The sequence below is a fragment of the Haliotis rubra genome, unplaced genomic scaffold, assembly GCF_003918875.1.
Source record: "Haliotis rubra isolate DU_JTF1 unplaced genomic scaffold, ASM391887v1 Scf498, whole genome shotgun sequence".
Taxonomy (NCBI): domain Eukaryota; kingdom Metazoa; phylum Mollusca; class Gastropoda; order Lepetellida; family Haliotidae; genus Haliotis; species Haliotis rubra.
In genome coordinates this window covers 111,586-135,611 of record NW_025767188.1, presented here as the reverse complement: position 1 = coordinate 135,611, position 24,026 = coordinate 111,586, and the positions used below count along the sequence as shown (strand labels likewise).

General features: G+C 40.2%; 2 protein-coding genes across 2 annotated transcripts in view; both read right to left on the bottom strand.

Annotated features, from left to right (window-relative positions):
* Positions 1 to 5,368: 5,368 nt before the first annotated feature.
* Positions 5,369 to 24,026, bottom strand: part of LOC124291610 — a 23,455-nt gene continuing 4,797 nt past the window's right edge. Inside the window, exons 3-4 of the transcript XR_006902247.1 lie at positions 9,524 to 9,533; positions 5,369 to 5,379 (exon numbers count right to left, since the gene is read on the bottom strand). The gene's annotated coding sequence lies outside the window, so the exon portion shown is untranslated. The remainder of the gene's footprint in view (positions 5,380 to 9,523; positions 9,534 to 24,026) is intronic.
* LOC124291609 (E3 ubiquitin-protein ligase Midline-1-like) overlaps positions 5,609 to 24,026 on the bottom strand; it is a 25,409-nt gene continuing 6,991 nt past the window's right edge. The window contains exon 3 of the mRNA XM_046728658.1: positions 5,609 to 7,086. Coding sequence (XP_046584614.1) covers positions 5,714 to 7,086 — 1,373 coding nt within the window. The 3' untranslated portion in view covers positions 5,609 to 5,713. The remainder of the gene's footprint in view (positions 7,087 to 24,026) is intronic.

Below are 24,026 nucleotides of genomic sequence, written 5' to 3'. Positions count from 1 at the left end.
ACTATTACTTTAATAACACTACCGAATTGTACACTGGCTTTCCACTGAAAGTCGCTCTTTGCGGGGTCAACTTTGGTATGGGGGTTTATCTTTAAATGAAACCTTCGAGGATCTGTTCGTAACGCTGACTTACCTGGCGAGCCGTTAGTGGGTTATTTTTAGTCTCGGCTTAGGCTGACTGCTGAGCGATGCTACTCTTCTTCAAGACGAGATTCCTGCAAGTTTCCTGTGTTTACTTCCTCAAACAGTACATTTTCTCCACGCCGCTCCACTGTTTATAACCCAAGTGAATTTGTCACAGTAGTAAGCGTTGCTAAATAAGAACACACCTGGTCGATTCTGCAATTATCTCCCTTTTTGAATCCCATACATGGTCAATTACAATCTACCTCCAACATTGACAACACATACCAACGAAGGTAAAGTTATTGCACCACTAATGACTCAGTGCGACTAGAGTTACGCCCCTTGGATCTTAACAGTCCCCAACCCTGACTGAGAAATAAAAATAGAGCACAATGTATACCTACCAAGGATTAAGGAATTAGGGGTTATTAGGGTTTGTTTCTTCCAAGAGCCTTGACAACTTTTAAAATTGACTATTAGGGGTACGATAAGTGATTTCCTCTATATAATGACGCTCTCCAAATATGCGTGTTATTTTTATGACCCCCTCTTGAATGAATGATTCTCTAGTAACTACTTAGAATTGGTGAAGTAGTAATAGTGGCATTGTTGTAGTAGCAGATGCTGTAGCAACAGCAGCAGCAGCAGTAGAAGTAGTAGTGGTAGTAGTAGCAGCAGCAGTAGTAGTAGTAGTAGTAGTAGCAGCAGCAGTAGTAGTAGTATTTGTAGCAGCAGCAGCAGCAGTAGTAGTAGTAGTAGTAGTAGTACTAGCAGCAGCAGCAGTAGTAGTAGTAGTAGCAGCAGCTGTAGTAGTAGTAGTAGTAGTAGTAGTAGTAGTAGTAGTAGTAGTTTTAGTAGTGTTTTAGTGGTCTTCGTCATCTCCATCTCTCAGCAAGTGAAATTATATTTACAGATTGTGCTATTTTTAAGAGCATATTTTGATATATTTTATACGAGTATTGTTTCCCTGGTTCAGTTAGATCAAACATTTGCGAGTTTAGGTTCTTTCATGCAGCATAAATTATCACCACAGACAGACAGACAGATTTATTTCGTAGAGTGGCCATGAAGCCAAGAGAACAATGACACTCTTTTACATGGATTGCTGACATGGGAAGTGCATTGGTATAAGCATCAGAAAATGTTATTGACTTTGTTTACAAATCTTGCAAGGCGTAAACTAACATTTGCATTTTGGTTATTAAGTAAATTCACAAACTTCTGTATGTTGGGATTTACATAATAATATTGGGGTATATATCTGCAGCGTATATCAGAAGAGACAGGGCATTGTAATAGTACATGGTACATGGTAAATTATCACCCTCTCTTAACATAATACACAATAAAAAGTGAGTGAGTTTAGTTTTACGCCGCTTTTAGCAACATTCCAGCAATATCATGGCGGGGGACACTAGTAATATACATATTCATAATAAATGTGGCGTGGGTAAAGACACATGCGAGTGAATACCAGATTAGATTAGTCGCCAGCAACATAGGTTTGACTTTAGAGGCGACCAAACGGATCGGATAGTCAGAGTGAGTGAGTGCGTTTAGTTTTACGCCACTTTAAACAATATTTCAGCAATATCAGGGCGGGGGACACCAGAAATAAGCTTCACATATTGTGCCCATCTGGGGAATCGAACAAACGTGACGAGCGAACGCCTTAACCACTTGGCTCCCCCACGGCCGCCGCTCGGGTAGTCAGAGCCTGTGCTAGTCTAACCAAACGGTGTGGATCAGTGTGGATCAATGCTCACAGTATCAATCACTAGATTGTCTACTATTTTATCATTTGACGAAAGTTGATATGGTCGTTAGAGGATATTAATGATGTCCAATTATTCCCTCGGCTTTATTTTCATTTCCTTGAAAACCCAGCTTCATTCAAACATTTGTTCATGCTCAAAATGTATTGAAATGTCTGAAATCAGCCTTTTTGATAGCGTTTAGCTTAACCATTACATTTAATGTTGCAAGACAAGGGGATGCAAGCGATGAAATGAACGAAGACTAATTTTCATACATATTTACACATGTGATAACTGGTCACTGTAACTTCTAAACGTTTGATAACTTTTTCTGCTTTAACTCCCCAGATCCTGAAGTCAAAAGGACCGTTATCCATTATCGAGCTAGTTTCCTAACGCAATATGAATGGTCGCTATATTACATATGTCCTGAGTGGCAATGGGCTTGCTACTTTGGAGGGAACTAATGGAATTTGAAATGCCCGTTCTGTTGGAATGACAGAATCAGAAGCAATAATTCTTCAGGGTCGGGGTAGAATGCGTACAATGCCAATACCGATTGCTGTATAGCACCGATAAACCGATCAATGGAACTGCGATCCGACTTTTATAAAACGGATATTTAGGAAACAATCTGAAATTGGATGTCCATTAAATAGACAGTTTTTGTGTAATGCGATAATAAATATGTGATATGAATTTTTAAATCATTTAACGTCCACCACAGATGAGTTGACGATGCAAGATACGATGGTCAAAAGAAGGAATGAGTGGATATTGTTGTACGCCGCATCTCTGAAATGTGCATCCGGGGATCGATACCAAAACATTGCACAGTGTGCTTACCCAGAGTATGGTTTCTGTGTGTTGATGTCATTTATTGACAAATAATGTGAAAAGAACATTTTTTCAAACTTTATTGCAAAACAATCACAATGACATCTCAAGTACAAAATAACAGGTAAATAAAACATGAACGTATACACACGTATTGAAAACACAAACACCATACAACGTGTTCAGATAAAAGACAAACCAAGGAATGTTTGGAAACATATGAGTATTTACACGATGACTTATATAACAAATTGCTACATACGTATAACAGTAATGAAAGACTGATAGCGCTACAGATCTCGAGTCATCACGTGACATCACGGTAAGGATCGGTAACCATGGAGACGGACTGGGCATAAGATTGAATCAGTAACATCGAGATGGGAGTCTTTGTTCTGTCGCAACAGCGGGGTCCTCCTTTGGCTTCCTCCACCACAATACAGACTTGACAAACCTTGTCAATTTCATATTACAGCATTTCAACTTGCATATCGTGTATTGAACAAACTAACACGTGATTAAATATATTTGTGGGAGGTCACATCAGTCCATTCAGGTTTCAACACAGATACCCTTCAGTTGGTCATCCCTGAGCTTCTGGACATTATCACAGATACAAGCTTGTGTTTATTTCCGTCTTTAAAGATTCACCGCCTCTTGCTCTGTTTGAAATCTTTCACCAGTCGGGACATTTCCTCCAGACCCTCAAACAGACCCTCCCCGGTCGAAGCGCATGTCCCTGGATGTACCACTTCCGGTCCGTCATCTTTTTGTTGCAAAGTAACATTTATCAATTTTCTGCTTACACATAGCAATATCAATCGCCAAAACGCAGCAATATGCATGCAGTATTTGCATCCATTTCATGTTGAATGATTCTGTAAGATATGAAGAGAACCTAGAATGCATGATATGATACACAAGTACGAGAAATATGCCACGAATAACAGATGAAGTGAGAGAAAGAGCCATTGTAATGGTGCAGATGGGGTCGACATACAATGCTGTTGCCAACGCCCTCGGATGACATGGTATCACGGTTATAAGACTTATTCAGGGCTTCACACAGACCCGGAGACAGACCAAGTAGTGGACGTCCACGCATCACAACGCCAGCTGAAGATAGGTACCTCCGTCAGTAAGGAAGGAGGGTAACGTTTCTTTGGCGGTTAGTATAGTGTGAAACAACAAACAACTGCACTACGTTCAACAAATTAACAATTGTATTATAAAAGTAACCAAGTTTACAAATCAAGACACATCATAATTAGAAATTTCAAAGGCAGAACAATTGCAAGGGTAGTATAACATATTAGCAAAGGAAATGGCAATGTTCTATACTGAGCCAGACATCACTACGTACATGTAACACATCAGGTCTTTGATGGCATTTAGAAGGATACACATCAGGAAGAGAGTTTTATCGATGTCAACTTCTTTATTATGAGGAACACAACGTTTCTTACTCCTCCATCAAGTGAATGAATGATATGAGGCAGAGAGTATATAACTGTACACGTCGGTATAAACACTGCATGTATCAATTTATAACACGCACACTAAACACAAATTGTGATAAAATAGGGGCCAGTGAGTGGTTAAAGTGTTCGTTCGTCACGACGAATACCCGGGTTCGATTCCCAACAAATTACAATGTGTGGAATAATGTGAAAAGCAGCGTAAAACCGCAACTAACTCACTGATAAACTATTCATTCGTTCGCTACATTTTATGGCTCTTCATATACTTCTCATAACCAATTATCTCCCTTTGACCACTCAGTTGTCATGTCAATCCCACGTACCCGCTGTTCAACAGACAGAGCTGTCGGTTTGTACATCACAAATCGTCACAAGTTGGCAAGACATTTCATGTGTATGTGTGCAGTGGTAGTACTGTATCTATCTGGTGATCGTTTGGCCACAGAGGCTCCTCTAAACTGATTTCATGCTCCAACTAGTTTGGCTGCTTTTGTACCAATCAAATACGATCCCGTATCCAACGCTGAGTTAGATCAAAAGCATAAATGTGATCAGAATAACGTATACAGAATTGTTAAAATGTGAGCAAAGACGATTGCCCTGCAATACATATCACACAACATGTCGAGAAGAGAGTGAAAACCGATGTTAAACATGCCACAAGACCTACAACCCATTCAGTAAAGTTGGTAAAACAATTGTTCATCAAATTCACTCAAAAAAGTTATTCAAAATCAGTACAACTCAAAATATACATATTCTACATGAGATTGGACCACATAATGCTACTGAGACAATATAACTGAATATAAAGTAGAAGTAATAGCTGCTTACATTACATTACATTCCAGTAGGTGAGAGAGTATGGTTTTATGTCACTTTTAGCTTTTTAGCAATATTCCAGCAATATCACGGCAGGGGACACCAGAAATGGACTTGTACACATGTAAGGAATCAAACCCTGGTCTTCGGCGTGACGAGCGAACGCTTTAACCACTAGGCTACCCCACCAACCCTCAATACATTACAAGCTGGGTCTTTCTACAACAGGTATGGTTCGTCACGTTCACATCAAAAGTCAAATGTTCCTACAGTGCATCACATCATATCTATATTTAATACAAAAAAGGGTTCTCACATGTTCACTCACTTACAGTATGTAAATACCTTCACTACATCTAATGCACACAAGTACATACGACAACGCCCACCTACACACAGTCCCCATGGATACTGGACACCATCCAGTGATGTCAGTATGTTTCTGACAAACTGTCCTGACTCTGTCAGATGGATGACTCTGTGTTGTGAGTAGTCTGTCACTAGGATGTCGCCTGTGCTGGTGCTTGTGATACCACGTGGATTCTTCAGTGCTGTATCTCCTGTAGGTCTGTAGTTGAACACCACATCACCCTCGGGAGTCAGACACACGACACAGTTGGTTCCCCAGTCAGACACCAGGATGTTTCCTGTCCTCGTGGTACAGAGGAAGTTGGGGAGCTTTAAGATATCTCAACCATTGGGGCGAGGGCAAACTGACTTCAGCACGTGTCCCGACATATCCAGGATATCAACACAGGGAGGGGACTCGGAACTTGCTGCTAGTGTTGATGGTGTAGGAGACGTTATACCCCAGTACTGTTTGCTGGTTGTGATGGTCGACAGCAACACTAGGTCAGGGGTCACTTCAACTGTTACAATTTGACTGGTATCCCGCAGAGTGACAACCACCAGGTTGTGTTTCAGCCTTGCTATACCATAGGGTTTACCTACCAGATTGAGCTTGCTGTGACCCGGCTGACTGTTACTGCTGTAGAAGGACTTGACACTGTTGTTCTCGAAGTCTGTAACTACCACTGTGTCTGTACCATTCACCTCTAACACCGTCACGTCAATGGGGTATCCTCCACCTGCATCTCCTGCTACTGTCACAATAATGGTGTCCTGTAACACAGGAGCAGACTTCAGGTCCAGCACATCAATGGTGTCCTGTAACACAGGAGCAGCCTTCAGGTCCAGCACGTTAATGGTGTCCTGTAACACAGGAGCAGCCTTCAGGTCCAGCACATCGTCACACTGGACGTGTATCTCACCCAGATGGAGATCTTCCAGTGCTCTACTCAGCTTGTCCGAGTCCTGTCTGAATGTTATCCTGTCTATTCTTCCCTTCTCCTTAACGTCTACGACTCCGACAGCCTGCACATCACCGGCCTCACATCCCTGATATATCTCATACACATTCATGTCACACTCAGATTGTAGAGCCTGGTCTATCAGCTCAGTCTGTTGTTGGTACATCTGCACTGACATCTCACCTGACTTAATGTCTGCCTTCAGTTGTCCAATGTGTCTGTCAGACATCTCTTTCAGTTCAGACAGAAGTTTCCGTTCCTTGGCTTTCATCATTTGTATTGCTCTGAGACTTGCAGACTTGATACTTGATTCTATTCGTATATAAAGCGCCAATTCTTCTTTGACAATGGAGTTTTGTTTTCCAACATATGTTTTCATCTCATCGTGTTTCTTTAACAAATTCTCTTTATTCTTTTTCAGCTCGGTTTTCATTGCAGGAATCTCTGACTCAATTTCAACAACCATGTCACATTTCCTGTGATGGATAATGCAACATGTTTGACAAACAGCTGTTTTACAATCTTTGCAAAGATATTTGATATTCTCGTCCTTGTGAACTTTACACATGACCTTTCTCTTGACCTTGACCTTTGTCTCACTAGACAAATCAACTATGTCATGGTTACGGGAAGAGGGGATTCGTTGGTGCATCCGTGTACATCGTTCACATAGTGCGTCGTCACAAACAGAACACCAAGATGTAGCTGGAGTTGTCTCCCCTTCCTCCTTGCAATAACTGCAGTTAGTTGTATCTGAAATAACCATTCATCAACGTGGTGATATTAACCTGGTGACATCACAATGTATTAAAGGGCTAGATGTGGTGATATTAACATGGTGACATCACAATGTATCATATGGCTAGATGTGGTTATATTAACTTGGTGACATCACAATGTATTGTAGGGCTAGATGTGGTGATATTAACCTGGTGACATCACAATGTATTATAGGGCTAGATGTGGTGATATTAACCTGGTGACATCACAATGTATTATAGGGCTAGATGTGGTGATATTAACCTGGTGACATCACAATGTATTATAGGGCTAGATTTGGTGATATTAACCTGGTGACATCACAATGTATTAAAAGGCTAGATGTGGTGATATTAACTTGGTGACATCACAATGTATTATAGGGCTAGATGTGGTGATATTAACTTGGTGACATCACAATGTATTATAGGGCTAGATGTGGTGATATTAACCTGGTGACATTACAATGTATTATAGGGCTAGATGTGGTGATATTAACCTGGTGACATCAGAATGTATTATAGGGCTAGATGTGGTGATATTAACCTGGTGACATAATAATGTATTATAGAGCTAGATGTGGTGATATTAACCTGGTAGCATCACAATGTATTATAGGGCTAGATGTGGTGATATTAACCCGGTGACAACACAGTGTATTATAGGGCTAGATGTGGTGATCTTAACCTCTTGACACCACAATGTATTATAGGGCTGGATGTGGTGATATTAACCTGGTGACATCGCAGTGTATTATAGGGCTAGGATTGGTGATATTAACCTGGTGACATCACAATGTATTATAGGGCTAGATGTGGTGATATTAACCTGGTGATATCACAATTTATTACCCACGTGGTCAACGTATGGGAGTTGCATACTAATCTCGTACGTCACACGTGTGTCGTATCGCGTTGACCTGTGTCGTAACGACTTGACCTGAGATTCTAACGATTTGATTGGATAACCGATGACCTCTCAGTTAGGTCATGTTGTGACGGAACTACTTTTTCATTCATAACAAACACGTGGATCCATTCATTCTACAACTAAATGCATTGTGGGAATGTAAACATCGCGAACGTTGCCGTGTCGCTGTTTTATTGTGAGTCGAACTGAGACATTATACCCGTCGAAAAACGTAAACGCAATGTTTCCACCAGTGATGTTAGCCGAATGAAGCAACTGCAAACCAAGAAACGAGGTGCTACGGAGTAGTTTACTGTAGGAGGCTGTACGAGGCGAAGACAACTGACATGCATCGTGACGTCGGTTACCAAGGCAGTGACGTCATTACAGTGACGTCATGCAAATATTGTACTACAGTACAAAACTCTTCCGCAACCTCTTTATGAAACCGGTTTCGGTTTGAAACCAAAATATTAACAAAACTACGTTATTTTGTCAATTTAATGCATGTAAGACGTGGGTAATAAATAAAATACCACCTCGGTCTCATTACATACGAATTATACGAAACTCGTGACCTTCCTATGTTATCTGACCTCGCTTTCGCTCGGTCAGATACCATAGGAAGGACACTCGTTTCGTATAATTCGTATGTAATGAGACCTCGTGTAGTATTCTCTATGTATTATAGGGCTAGATGTGGTGATATTAACATGATGACATCGCAATGTATTATAGGGCTAGATGTGGTGATATTAACCTGGTCACATCGCAGTGTATTATAGGGCTAGGTGTGGTGACATTAACCTGGTGATATCACAGTGTATTATAGGGCTGGATGTGTCGCATCATGTTCCTACTTGACACATGTATCAGAAACATCGGAACACGTCTCAGGTTGAAACGTCATGTAAATACTTTTGGAATTGTCTCACCGTAAACGTTGTTGTAGGGATCATGAATAAGGTTTATATATGTCTTTTGTCATGTCACCCGATATGCTGTGTCTTGCTCGTTGAACACATATCCACAATGAAAGTTCACATTCCTCACAAACAGGTTTTTTTACATATATCAAACTATACTAGTATATACATAGCAGGGGTCATACAATGTTCATTACATCACAAACATTTATTTTGCTTAAATCAATTATTCTGTTACCTCTTTACAAACAACACGTATATTGCTACAACCTACAACTATTCACCTTTAGATCCGGGGCCAAACGAGTCCAACAGTCCCTGAATGACAAAGATAGGCTTGACGTCATCCGCCCACTCCTCCACTGGTCTCTTGGGGTCAGACACTTTCGTCATCTTGCTGCAGAATGGACACAGGAGAGACTTGGCACTGAGGGCTTCCCGTCTGGTTTTGGTGTAGTTGACGACACATTTCCGACAGGAGGTGTGATAACACACAAGTGTACAGGGCTTGTCAAACACCTCTGTACATATGGTGCATGCCAACTTCTGGGAGGTCGCCATCTCTCCTACCAAAAGTCAGGAGACACGACATAAACATTCTATCCACTATAGAAACCACAACATTCATTACACAAACACCGACTATATTTGTAGTCCCGATTTACTGACAGGTCTAAAACTACAAAAGGCCATGTCAAGTAAATCCTGCTCTGGAAATAATGAACAAATGAAAACATAATTTCGACTGTATGTAAATCCTATAATCAATGAGAGATTACATTGGTAGACGGGTTGTAACTGGGCCGTGTGTATTGTGTGTGTATGATGTGAGCGTGTGTGGGTGGCTCTGTATTTCTGGTCATACGTAAAACATGGAACAGCCATTCCCTCACATATTTCACGTTATACACAAACAATCCTGTATTTGAGAAGCGTTAGAAACTGGATATAGGATGAAGGGAAGTGACCGTCTGTTGGTTTGATTCTGTCAGTCTTGTAGATTCTTTCTCTGGCCTGATATTGATACTGGATACTTTTTCATACGTAAAACACAGAACATACATTCCCTCAGATATTTCACGGTTTACACAAACACAAAATTCTCTCTTTTGCCTGACATACTGGAACCGTTGAGCTACAATACGAATGTTTATGGGCACTTGTGGTGCCTTTGTACTGATTTCTGAACTTAGTTAATTTTAGAATACAACTGTTAATTACAGCACATTTCTATGTTGTTGTTTTCGTTGGTTTCAAACCTTGCTCGTTTAAGGTATTAATTCATAATTTAGTTCAGGTTTTTAATTCAAGAAACACTGCCATGAAAGTCAGGCGGTCGGTCCCCCGTGCTGTTGTATGAGCTGTGCTATTGTGCTTTAGGAATATGTTATCTTTTGAGGTTGACAAGCATTACCACATGACATTGTATAGTATAACAGACTGGGCATGTTTTGGTGTTACGGAGCACAAGGAATCAGTGACCTGTCTGTGAGCAGCTCGGCAATGGATCTTTGCAACTCGTCGTCACCAGCATTACAACATGCAGTTATGAACCGTGTGGAGCATATCGATCACCTGACAGAGTTGATGGCGACACCCGCTCATTATCATATCTAAAGTAGGAGACGTTTAGTTCGGGTTTCTATACATTAGATGTAAAATAATGTGGTAATGTAGAGGTATGTTACCATATTTTGTGCTGTAGCATTTATAAGAGATCAATTCAGTAACAAGTTTAGCAAACACACATTATATATATACATGCACATACATCAGCAGACCTCAGTATTGAAGTCAAGAGGCTGATCAAGGAATTAATGAAAGTAGACACTTCATACAATATGCTCAGTCTAAATATTGCAGTATATTAGGTGCCCAGATTTGAGAATGTGCCTGGAGATGACCTAACAGTTAGATGAACCATTGTAGTGTTACCTGTACACAGTAGGACAGGTGTGTAGCGTTATAACTGGAATAGACACAGCCCCTGTGACAACACACTTACCTGAGACAGCCAGGTAACCGGTGTGCAGGGAAACTGATCATCAGGCGAGATAGACCCTAGGTAACCGGTGTAGAGGGAAACTGAGCACAGGAAGTGATATACCGTACAGGGTTGACGTGGTTCATTCGAGATCAACTCGTCATTCAGGGACAGTTTGCATGTCACGGAAAGGGACGAGTGATGTCGAATGCGTGATTGTGTTTTGAAATCGCCATTGAATGCGCAGTGTAAAGAATCAAGATTTATTGTCGCAGTCTTATAGCTGGGATAGTGTTAAGATTACAAACTTCAGGCCCCTCTGATATAGCTTGATGACTGCATAACTACAATCACTCACTCACTCACCCACCCAGGAATAAGTCACACCGTTATCTTTTTGTGGGTCTGTTATATTCAGTACATTAACAGTATATATGTTAATACAGATTGAATGCATGAGCGCCGGCAATATTGTCTGTGCATTAAAACATTACAGAAATATCATGATCACTGAGGGGTTGAAATTTACAAAGATCAGGGGCGATAACTCATGACATGAGTTAAACAAAGTTAAACGGTAATCGCCGCATAGCATACAGTATTTACCTTAGAAGGTTAACATAAAGGAACTGAGAACGCGCTGTCTCACGGTAATTTTTGCTTTAAAATAAAATATATGAATTCAGGATAATGATGACATCAGAGTTGCTAGCGTTCCAAGGTTTATTCAAATGCAGAGTGAATTCAATAAGACATTTCAATTCAATTCAATATATGAACATATCAAAGTAATCATACAGTATTACATTAGACTGACGTGAACATATTATATTCATCTTCATAATTATTAAGCTTCGCAGAACATCAACATGTTTTGAACATTACATTTATAAAATATTTCAATTCCATCATATGTATACATATATATGAACACATCAAATAATGATAAGGTACAGTATTACAGATAACTGATACGAACATATTGTACTCATATATATAAACACTATACTTATCGAAACATCAGCGTATGTTGGGCATTATATTTTTATGTACAGGTAGAACCTTACAGGAACATATTTTTAAGTTCAGAGAACGGCACACAACGATACAAATACACTAGCTAACACATTAGATTCCTGTTGGTAACATCAGCTTAAAATAATGAAACATTAACTAGTACACGTATCGTAGATGTTTCGTAGATGTTTTACGGTAGTGCAATTTACTCACTACCGTACTCCCTTTAATACAAGCGCTGCTCTTATTAGCCTGAATATACATAATAGTTTTACATAGGTGTAAGTGTACACCTGTTTCCGGGGTTCAACCCTTCCTAAACATTATAACAATTTCGCAATATATTGGACAATAACTACACAAATGAACGCACGCCTGTAGCTGAACATCTACAATAATATAAATGATTTGAAGTTACCGAAATCTAAAACAGTAATCCTAAAACACTTTCAACATATAATAAAACGAACATAGAAACGCATGGAAATGTCTTACCTTAAAATAAAATATATGAATTCAGGATAATGATGACATCAGAGTTGCTAGCGTTCCAAGGTTTGTTCAGATGCAGAGTGACTTGACAGTCAAACTGCACCTGCTTATATATCGGAGGAACGCAAAGCAATTGTAAATTATTGTCGCCATTATCCCTTTGTTATTTCATGGGTTGTTCCTGGTTGATACAATAGTCTCATAAATTGCCTAACGTATAGGACGATGTTGACGAGATATTTAATGATGTTTTAAACTTTATGTATGCGGAATTAGATGGGGTTCCCTCTTGTACAGCTAGTAGGTCGAAGGTTAGATTGAATAAGTGTAAATCAGTTGATAAACCTTATTGGAGTGAGAATCTACGGTCACTGTGTGATGACGCTAAAGCTGCCGAGCGTGAGTGGTTACGTTGTAAATCTTTTGTATTGCGAAGGAAACTTCGCCACATCTATACCAGTCATAGAAAAGCTTTCGACAAGCAGGCAGCTACGCAAGACTAAACGGGAGTATCAGTTGAAGGAGCAGCAACGACTATAAGATAAACACTCTGATAATAATCCTCGTAGTTTTTGGAAGACCATAGGCATGTTGGGTATTTCAGAAGAACGTAAAGATACTGCTCCTTGGGAGGTTATTCCTGATAACGATTCTGTATCTTCTGATGGAGCAGTTGTCCTTGATAAATGGCGGAATGACTATAGCTCTTTATTTTCCAAACAAGAATCACCCAGTTTCAGTGATACCCATTTTTGTCATGTAAACAATGAAATTGACAACGGTCATGTGACCAGTGATAAACTGGTATTACTTTGCACATCTCACGATTCAGGTATTTTAAATCGTTTAGCGAAGTTTTTGTTCCTTGCATTCAAACAACGTAACAATTACCTTAACAAAACTTGTACAACCCAAGAAGGCGGCGGGGCCCGACTGTATACCGGCTGAGGCGTTGAAGAACAAGGCTTGCGTTGATATCCTTTTTCGTATTTACAGTTACTGTTTTGATAATAATATCTGCCCCCTAGCATGGTGTCATAGCATTATTAATCCTATTAGGAAACCGGTTCTGACCCCCGTGACCCGTTGGGATATAGAGGCATCTAGCTTTGTTATCAGTCCCGTGTAAAATTTATGCGAATATACTTAATTCTAGACTTAGTTCTTGGCTGGAAGCGAATAAGATTTTAGTGGATGAACAAAATGGGTTTCGCTCTAAACGTGGAACCTTAGAGCACTTGTATAGCATTTATTCAGTTATAAAAAATAGAAGACAAGCTAACAAGTCTACCTTTGTTTGCTATATTGATGCTATGAAGGCTTTTGATAAGGTAAACAGACACTGTCTTTGGTATAAACTACTGCAGCTTGGCATTAACGGGAAGTTCTTACACGCAGTTCAGTCCATGTATGACAGTACCTCGGCCCGGGTCCGTATTAACGATGAATACACAGACATTTTCTCTGTAACCTCCGGCGTTCGTCAGGGGTGTGGGTTGTCACCGACGGTTTTCAATATATGTGAACGACCTTGCTCACGAGATAAACAGTTTAGGATGTGGCATTGAAATTGATGATGTTAGGCTCAGTTTGTTATTATATGCAGACGACATATGTAGCACTTATCGCTCCTGACGAGGTTTGGGTTAAGTTGCATCGTATGGGACCTGATAGATTGCCTTCTGTTATTAGCAGCTGGTCACGGCGTTTAGCCAAATCATGGGATAACACAGTGTCATCTTTATTACAATCGTTGCAACTCCCAGTGCAAGACTTGCTACACATGTCTAGTAGTGAATTGACTTTGTCATTTCAACATATACAGTTGTTAGATCATCAGGAGTGGCTACGGGAATTGTGGAATGACCAGGGTAATCCCAACGGTAATAAGCTACGCACATATAGACAGTTTAAGTACACTGTTACTCCAGAACCATACATAACTGCTATACTGCCCAGATGGCACCGTAGCGTTCTAGGTAAACTTCGCTGTGGAACACTTCCAGTAGAAATAGAACGTGGTAGATTTTCTCGTCCTGCGACGCCACTTGCAGACAGGCTTTGTCGTCACTGTAGTAGTCAGGCTGTCGAAGACGAAGTCCATTTCTTAGTTAGCTGTCCTTATTATTCTGATCTTAGATATGATTTGTTTAGAAAAACTAGTATCTTATACCCAACTTTTGCTCAGTTATCAAACACTGAACAAGCTACACTCCTCTTACAAACAGAAAGTATTGTTATTTCACTGGCCGCTTTAGTTAGCCGTATGTATCGGCATAAGCTATCATCCCTATAAATTTCTTTCTTTTTCCTTAGGTCTTTCATATGCGTGATACTCTTTAATGTTTTAATCTTATATTTTATACATTTCATGCACATATTGTCTAGTGTGTCTCATTGGCCATCTGGCCTGGTGTCTGTATTTTTCTATGTCTCTTTAACGTTGCCATTTTTTGACACGTACATTCACGTGACACATAAATAAACTATTTTGTCTGTCTGTCTGTCGTACATCGGTCTATGACCGGACGGTGGTAATAAAAACACAAGGCTACCGTTTCATTTAGCCAGAAGCATTTCAGATTGACCGCCGACTTGCCTGTGGGATTATCATTACGTGGTCAGCGTGTCAATCAGGAAGTGACGTGCAGCCGGTAACTGCCGTGCAAACCGTTATCTATTGTCTACAGTATGTCCATGTCTGGCGGCATGTATTTTACAACCTGAGTGAGTTACTCTCGTTTGTGTACGGAAAATCACAACATAGTTACTTTTGGGAATTCATATAAATGTCATATCATAGTTATTATATTTTTGTGTGTGAAATATGAGTGAAATATTTGCACTATAACAATACCCCTCTGTCGCGAGAAGCTTTTGTCCTCAAAAGCAAAAATAATCATCTATGAGAATATTGTTTACAAAAATTATGTACATAACATAATACACTTCTATATGGAACCAAATTGATAAGGTTCGTACATAATGATACAAGGTGTAACACAATGCATGGTAAGAAATATGTTGTAATGATAATCTAGACTTCATATAGACCATGGTGAGAGATGAGGATGTTTTCGGCAAAAGGCTGAGAGAGTATGACGTTTATACGTCTTGCCATAAAAGGTGAGATTTTTACTGAAAGGGGAATTTTTAATGATTGCTGGGTAAGCTTGTTTGCAATTCGAAAATTCGGCCAAGTTACATTGAGAGTAGGTCTAAGGTAACTTGATGGATACAGGTTTTTGATAACGGAAGGTGGGCAAATGTCCAAGTATGACGGACACAATGAAAGGGCATTATTGGCACTACTTCACATAATGAGCCGGAAGTAAGTTCCAACAAAATGAGGGTGTGGTGTGATTTCTTGGTAAATAATTTATATAAAATAATCAAAATTAGTACAAATGATATGAAAACAAATATCATCTGAATGTGGTCATACATGGTATTAAGTATTGGGTACATATTGCTGGGTGGTTGTGGGGTTGGGTTATGATATTCGAATGAGGGGATGGGGGTAGAGTTAACTGATACAGTAGCTTGAAGAATGGTGATAGTGACAGTTAAACCTCTGATCTTGAAGAACATCCAAATAATTGCAGCTATGGCTAGGACTGATAGTACTGCAGCAACTATAGGGATAATAGAACTTAGGTCTAACCAGGACGATTTTACATTAATTTTACCACCCAAGAGAGAGTCAGTCAAACTTTGAAAGATAACCTCATTCTTTTTAACACTCTTAGCCATACGCTTAAGACTAAGGTGATCCTTATGATCATTAGCAATAACTTTCGAAAACTGATTCGTGTAAAGATGAAAATCAGGAATCGTGACTTGAACTGGTTCATTATATAAGGTATACCAGAAATAGTATCTAAAGTTGATTCCTCGAAAAAGTGCTGTAGTAGATGTAGGTAGCTGATATCCTCGTGAGTAAGGTTTTGACAAGTTCCTGGATGAGCAGGAAAGACGAGATTCTCTGTTGAGACAGAACATAAGCATGGCAGTGCGACCATGCAAAAGGAACAACCTGTGATGATTCGTTGACCATCAGGGCAAGTGAGGGTTAGTAATGGAGAGTTATAGACAAGTAATTTGGAGGGGGTTATTTCAATTAGTTGTGACTTTTGTTCCTGCTGAAGGAACCTAAAATTACACTGTGCTTTGACTTCCGCTTTGCTATTACGGTATAATGCCATTTCACAGGACGTTTGTGTTCTGGTGGCTAGGGTTAGTCTAAAGGGACAGTGTAAGGTAGAAGTGCCATAACATTGAGAAACCTGATCCAAATTAAGAGTTGTGAAATATTGCTGGTTAAGAGCAGTTGCAAGAAAAGGTTGCAGATTAAGTAGTTGTGTAGAATGGCTAGTAGACTCATTTACAGGAACTGACATTGAAATGAGTTTGTACAGTTTAAAGGAAACATCAGATGGTGCCAATGGAAATTTGACAGTAACGTATAGTTTGTTTGATTTTGTCCTGGCATACAAGAAATTAGAATTATTGTAATAAAACTGTAGATCAGTTTGTAACAATTTGAATCACTTATATTTACTTTTAAGAAGATGTTGAATGTGATTGATAGTTTTGCTAATGATTGCAGGGGAAATTAACAGTGGTGAAAGTTTGCCTTTTCGCAGATCTAAGGTTCCTAGTTTAAACTCCTGCCATTTATGCTCAATAAGTGCAGCTTGCTCAATTTGGTGAAGCAAGACTGATGATAAGGATACATATATTATGCATTTTGAAGATTGGTGTATGAAGCTTTAATGCTTGCTGTAGCATATTTTATTGCCTCATGATTGATTTTTATGCCTTTAAGAGCATTTGAAAATCGAGTATCTTCATTTGCCATTATCGAGGTCAATTTGTGTTCATGCTCTGTTAATACATTGCCTAACAGTGATTCGTGCTTGGTTAGTGCATTGATGTGTTTGGCTAAGATGTTGACATCCTTAGATGTTGCAGTCTGTGCCAAACAAAGATTTTGAAAGTTGGCCAATGAAGCCTAATAAAAATCACAACATAGGTACCTTTGTGAATTCATATAAATTTCATATCATAGTTATTATATTTTTGTGTGTGAAATATTTATGAAATATTTGCACTATAACAGAACGATGATTCTTTATGTTAGAATGATATATATACATGTTATAAACAGTATTGTCCGGCACATTACATACTCTATGTATGGCACAGGGGCCGTGTTTGTGTCTGGGCTGCCATAGCAGACGATGGAGTACTGGAAATAACATAGGTTGTGATCAAAACCAAACCGATTCAGTGTAAACTGTCCATATAGACATAATGTTAAGCATGGAAAGATATATTTGATACTCTATAAAACCTTCGATTGAGATACTTTGCCATTATTTGTTGTTGTGAAAGCCAGGTGATAGGGAAAGGCGCTTACCTTGCTTCGTAAGCGATGATGAGTTGGGAGATCAACTTTATAGGGTTCTGCGAAGTATTCGTGTCCGTAGTCGTCAGTGTCTCCTCTTGATCTCCTAATTGTCATCTGTCAGACTCTGCGGGTAAGTTGATCACGTGCCCCGATCACACTCGGAAACATACGAGCAGCATCGGATGGCCAATCCAAAGCTACCCGATGTACGAGTGCTGTAGCACCCATCACTACATTGTGTTTAGAGACCGCCTCCGTGGTAAAGTGGTTAGAGCGTCCGCCCCGAGAGCGGAAGGTCGCGGGTTCGATCCCCGACCGCGTCATGCCAAAAGACCTTAAAATATGGTACTTGTTGGTCCCTGCCTGGCGCTCGGCATTAATGGGTACAAGGACTGGTCGGCTCGGAGTCAGTATAATGTGTCTGAGTCGGGTATTCATGCTTCACTGCGGCATGGTATCTCAGTGGGCTAGCACTATAAAACCGGCTTAAATCTGGGCTAGTACAAGCAGCCACACATACATGCACGTCGTCATATGAGCGAAATATGCTCAAGCACAACGTAAAACTCACCTCACCTCACCTTGTGCAAACTGCGATAACAACAATGAGACAACATTCCTACACAAAACATTCTCACAATGCCTCGCTTTATAGTTATTGAATGTTATTTACGTTTAAAGGGGAAGATATGATACACATTAAAACAAAAACTTTGCGTTTACCCGCGTGCCGTTTACAACACACGCTAACTACGGCATTAATTACCCTTATTTAATATATGATGTGTTTAAGATTACACATTGAAGATAGTTACATGTGTCACACAAGTGTTGTCAGTCGTGTCTGGTGACGATATGACGTGTGAGGGTGCGAGGTGTTCAGACATAGAAAAAGCATGCAGGTTTGAATGGACCAATCGTAACGTATGGTCATGGTTGAGTAGACACTATTGATTGTATTATTAAAACTAAGCGATTAAGTATATGAATTGTTTCAGCGCTGATATGAGCTGAAATCAAGAAACCTAACAAAAGTACATGAATTATGAACTATTTCATTTCAGCTACTATAGTGAGCGGAAACAAAGCAATATATTAAATTATATGTTTAAATTGGATATGTCAGCGCCTGTTGGATGATAAAAAAAAGCTAGAGAATTAACGATTATTTACAATACTTAAAAGCTAACTGGCGCAAAGGGTTCATAATACTCAGATATACAAAAAGGTCTCTGCCACAAACACGTGGCTGGAAAACTGAGTGCTGCGTTGACCATCAAGCGGCCGTGTACACTGTATACGAGGGGCTATCAAAACGTTTTGAGCCTGAATTGCTTATGTTATGTGCATGATAAAAATAACTGTATGATATTGAAGAAAGGTTTAAATCATTCACATAAACGTAATGGTGACATGCACAACATGTCACGTGACATTTAATCACATGTATCCCTATTGAAACTGCAGATATGGATAAGCTTGAGTACAGAGTATTCATAAAGTGTTTGGTCCTCTAGGGCCACCCTGCGAAGCACATTGAAGAGCTATTGACAGTACCCCTTTGGACTCAGTACTCGTACTGCTACTAGAACATCGCTCTTCAATGTGCCCCTCGTATGTCTGTTTACAACACACGGGAAGTTCGGGAACAGCTCAAATGGCAATACACTATTTAGGTTCCACTACACTAAATCAGTATCACATGCTCCCTGCGCGAGAGCCGTGTGTAAACAAGTGAAGCGACATGTGAGACATGTGACAGCTGTGATTGGATGAAAAAGTGTAAGAAGTTTGTTTTTTAAACGCACATCCAATCAGTAATTAAAACTGACCACAATTTTAAGTATTGAGTACTGTCATTTTTATCACCATCACTTATGCTTATTGTGTGTACAGATATTTTCCAGTAGGTGACATTTGGTGCGGAACTGGGGTTGATGTGTTCCGCTTCCTTGGCTCGCAAAACAAGCCGGACAAGTTGGCCTGATATTTTGTTTTATGGTAGTTTAAAGGCCAGAGTGTACCCACGAGTACATGCAATGGCTGTCGATAGCCTGGATATTTTGAAAAAAAATATAAGGTTACAAAAAAAAGTCTATGGGAAAACATTTGGTGGTGTGTAACATTCGGTGTTATTTCTCTTTTAATATACCTCATCATGAGTGATCTCCCTTCCACCACACAATAATGTCAAGTCAATTCAGTAACAGGTGTTGATCGCGTTGAACAGAGAGCAGCTCAGACGTATGTCATTTGATCGTACACACAACTCTCCCATGTGGAGATATCCCAGAAAAATCTGTAGTCTACCTGCTCTACATCTGTAGTCTACCTCCTCTACATCTGTAGTCTACCTGCTCTACATCTGTAGTCTACCTGCTCTACATCTGTAGTCTACCTGCTCTTCATCTGTAGACTACCTGCTCTACATCTGTAGTCTACCAGCTCCACATCTGTAGTCTACCTGCTCCACATCTGTAGTCTACCTGCTCTTCATCTACCTCTGCTACCTGTTCCTGCATCTGTAGTCTACCTGCTCCACATCTGTAGTCTACCTGCTCTACATCTGTAGTCTACCTCTCCTCTACATCTGTAGTCTACCTGCTCTACATCTGTAGTCTACCTCCTCTACATCTGTAGTCTACCTGCTCTTCACATCTGTAGTCTACCTGCTCTACATCTGTAGTCTACCTGCTCCTACCTGCTCCACATGTAGTCTACCTGCTCCACATCTGTAGTCTACCTGCTCCTACATCTGTAGTCTACCTGCTCCACATCTGTAGTCTACCTGCTCCACATCTGTAGTCTACCTGCTCTACATCTGTAGTCTACCTGCTCTACATCTGTAGTCTACCTGCTCTACATCTGTAGTCTACCTGCTCTACATCTGTAGTCTACCTCCTCTACATCTGTAGTCTACCTGCTCTACATCTATAGTCTACCTGCTCTACATCTGTAGTCTACCTGCTCTACATCTGTAGTCTACCTGCTCTACATCTGTAGTGTACCTGCTCTACATAATAATAATAAGTGTTCTTGTATAGCGCACAAATCAAACTGCAAGGCACTTTCTCTAGGCGCTACATCTGTAGTCTACCTCCTCTACATCTATAGTCTACCTGCTCTACATCTCTAGTCTACCTGCTCTACATCTGTAGTCTACCTGCTCTACATCTGTAGGCTACCTGCTCTACATCTGTAGTCTACCTGCTCTACATCTGTAGGGTACCCGCTCTACATCTGTAGTCTACCTGCTCTACATCTCTAGTCTACCTGCCCTACATCTGCACGGTCCTCTCAAACCCACCATGGCGTGTCTTCCATGTCACTGTTAATTTATTTATTGTTAATGTCACACAAAGGCATCAAAACCAAAAAACATACATCTTTGTGCGTATAGTCTGTTTTTCCTCACGGCCAATAGATTGTGGTCATTATGTCTTCTTGGCGTTTTACTTTCATTGTATGTCCTCTGTGAACTCCTTCCGTGATTCATGGCAGTTCATGGATAACACCGTGAAGATCACGGTTAGAATTGATCTTCAGTAACCTATGCTTTTCGTAACAGGCGACTAACGGGATCGGGTGGTCAGGCTCGCTGACTGGGTTGACACATGTCGTCGTTTCCCAATTGCGTAGATTCATGTTAATGCTGTTGATCCCCTGATTGTCTGGTCCAGATCCGATTATTTTGCAGAATGCCGCCAAATAGCTGGAATATTGCTGGGTGCGGCGTAAAATTCAACTCACTAACTCTCTCGTGGATCACAAAAAGACGTGTCTACATTTCTCATCAAAGCGTAAACAGCACAATGCAGAAATACGCATGAATTAAACTGTTGCAATATTTACTGATAATTACAAGTTTCCAACAAGTAGATACAATTCCTCGATAATTAAGCACACATGTAGTAAATACATATGTATGGTGAGACTACACTACCACTAGCCGTAAGGCTGCACTACCACTAGTCGTGAGGCTACACTACCACTAGTCGTAAGGCTACACTACCACTAGTCGTAATAATGACATACAATAATAGAAATAATAATCAATGATATCCTAATACAGTTTATATCTAAGTCGGGTAATACAAGCTATGTGTGGTACAACAGGGTATGTACGGTAACTGCTTACAGAAACATAATACAAATAATACATCATTTCCTTGCGTAACTACGGTACTGATAAATAACATAACCTGACGGATAAATTAATCATCGACAACAATTGCAAAGAACAAGTACTGAGTGGAGCACCCAACTGTTTAATTACAGCATGTAGTGCCTAGTTCATTAACTGTTGTGCAGATTTATGACTATTACGTTATGTCACGCCTAAGGAGTTAACTACGGGGCCCATTTATGACAATTACGGTATGTAGTGCCTATTGCGTTAACTACGGTTAGGAATTTATTATTATTACGGTATGTTGCGCTTAATGCATAAACTACGGTAACGATTTATGACTAGTGAAAGTAAATTTCCGTTATCAACATTCCTGCCTTGAGCAAATACGGTAACGGCGCGAAGTGCTCAGATTTGACATATACCATTTAACTCTGGTATTGACTGTACGCATTCACACTGCCACTAGTCGTGAGGCTACACTATCACTAGTCGTGAGGCTACACTACCACGACCACTAGCCGTAAGGCTACACTACCACTAGTCGTAGGACTACACCACCACTAGTCGTGAGGCTACACTACCACTAGTCGTAAGACTACACTACCACTAGTTGTGAGGCTACACTACCACTAGTCGTGAGGCTACACTACCACTAGCCGTAAGGCTACACTACCACTAGCCGTAAGGCTACACTACAACTAGTCGTGAGGCTACACTACCACTAGCCGTAAGACTACACTACCACTAGTCGTGAGGCTACACTCCCACTAGTCGTGAGGCTACACTACCACTAGCCGTAAGGCTACACTACCACTAGCCGTAAGGCTACACTACAACTAGTCGTGAGGCTACACCACCACTAGTCGTGAGGCTACACTACCACTAGCCGTAAGGCTACACTACCACTAGTCGTGTCAGGACTTCAGTTATCATATGTACACATATAATGTACGGAACAGTGGAATTGCCTACCCGCCAAAACCTTCATATTTCCTTGAATCCAATATAGCCGCCAAACTGAGCCTCTTGGCCCCTTGGGTCATGCAGTTGAAATTGAAGGTAATCGGATTCCAGAGTTGCCCCTGAAATTTGGTAGTCATTGGACATGTAGTTTCGGAGATTATTGCTTTGGAAATTAAAATTTTTGAATTATTTTTGAATTATCTGCCCTGTGCTATTGGGCCTAGAGTCCTGCGTTTTTTGGCGCTATCAACTTCAATGTTGTGGGCACCTTGGTGATTTTTTGGAAGAGATTCTGAGTTCTGGTTTAGGAGCTATGTTTGGTACAAAATACAGCGGAATAATGAATAATAATAATCCGAACGATTTCAATAGGTCTCCTGCCTGGAGGCAAGGAGCCCTAATTAATACATAAAGCATGATTGAAATACCAAATGTATCCTGTAAAATTAGAATGTGTTCATGTCAATAACAAGTTGTGCAAAAAAGTAGCTGCAAACAAATATTACTTAACATACCGGCAGCATGGAGTCCAACCATCAGAATTCTAGCTGGGTCTCTGAAAAACCCGGAGAACAGGCCTGTAAAGTCAGCAAGTTTATCCATGATATCACTAATGATTTGAGTAGCTTGGACACACGAAGTCAATATTCAATATCTGAGACAGCACTCTAGTCCTTGATCAAGGTTGGTCGAGTTAATGTCGTCTAATGGTGTGTCTCGATCAGAGCTTGAATGATACGGTATTATTAAACCTGGTTTATATAGTCGACGAGGCTCTAGCGTGGAGGGATATATTTAATTATTTTAGCCGTTGTATCAGGTACTGGTGTAGACTCGTGAGAATGAATGGTGAAAATGGAAGTGTCAACTTCGTGTCTTATGTTCGTTCACTATTGTTTAAATTTGGATTCTCTTTTGTGTGGACTGCACAAGACTTTGCCGACGTAGATGTATTATTGCAACGTTTAAGCAACGCTCCAAGGATATCTGTTTCCAAACTAGGAGCAGTGATATTGGTACTGTGATATTGGTAGTAGTTCCTTTCTTAAAGTTTATTCATCGTACAAGTCAGTTTTGGAAACAGAAGTGTATATAACT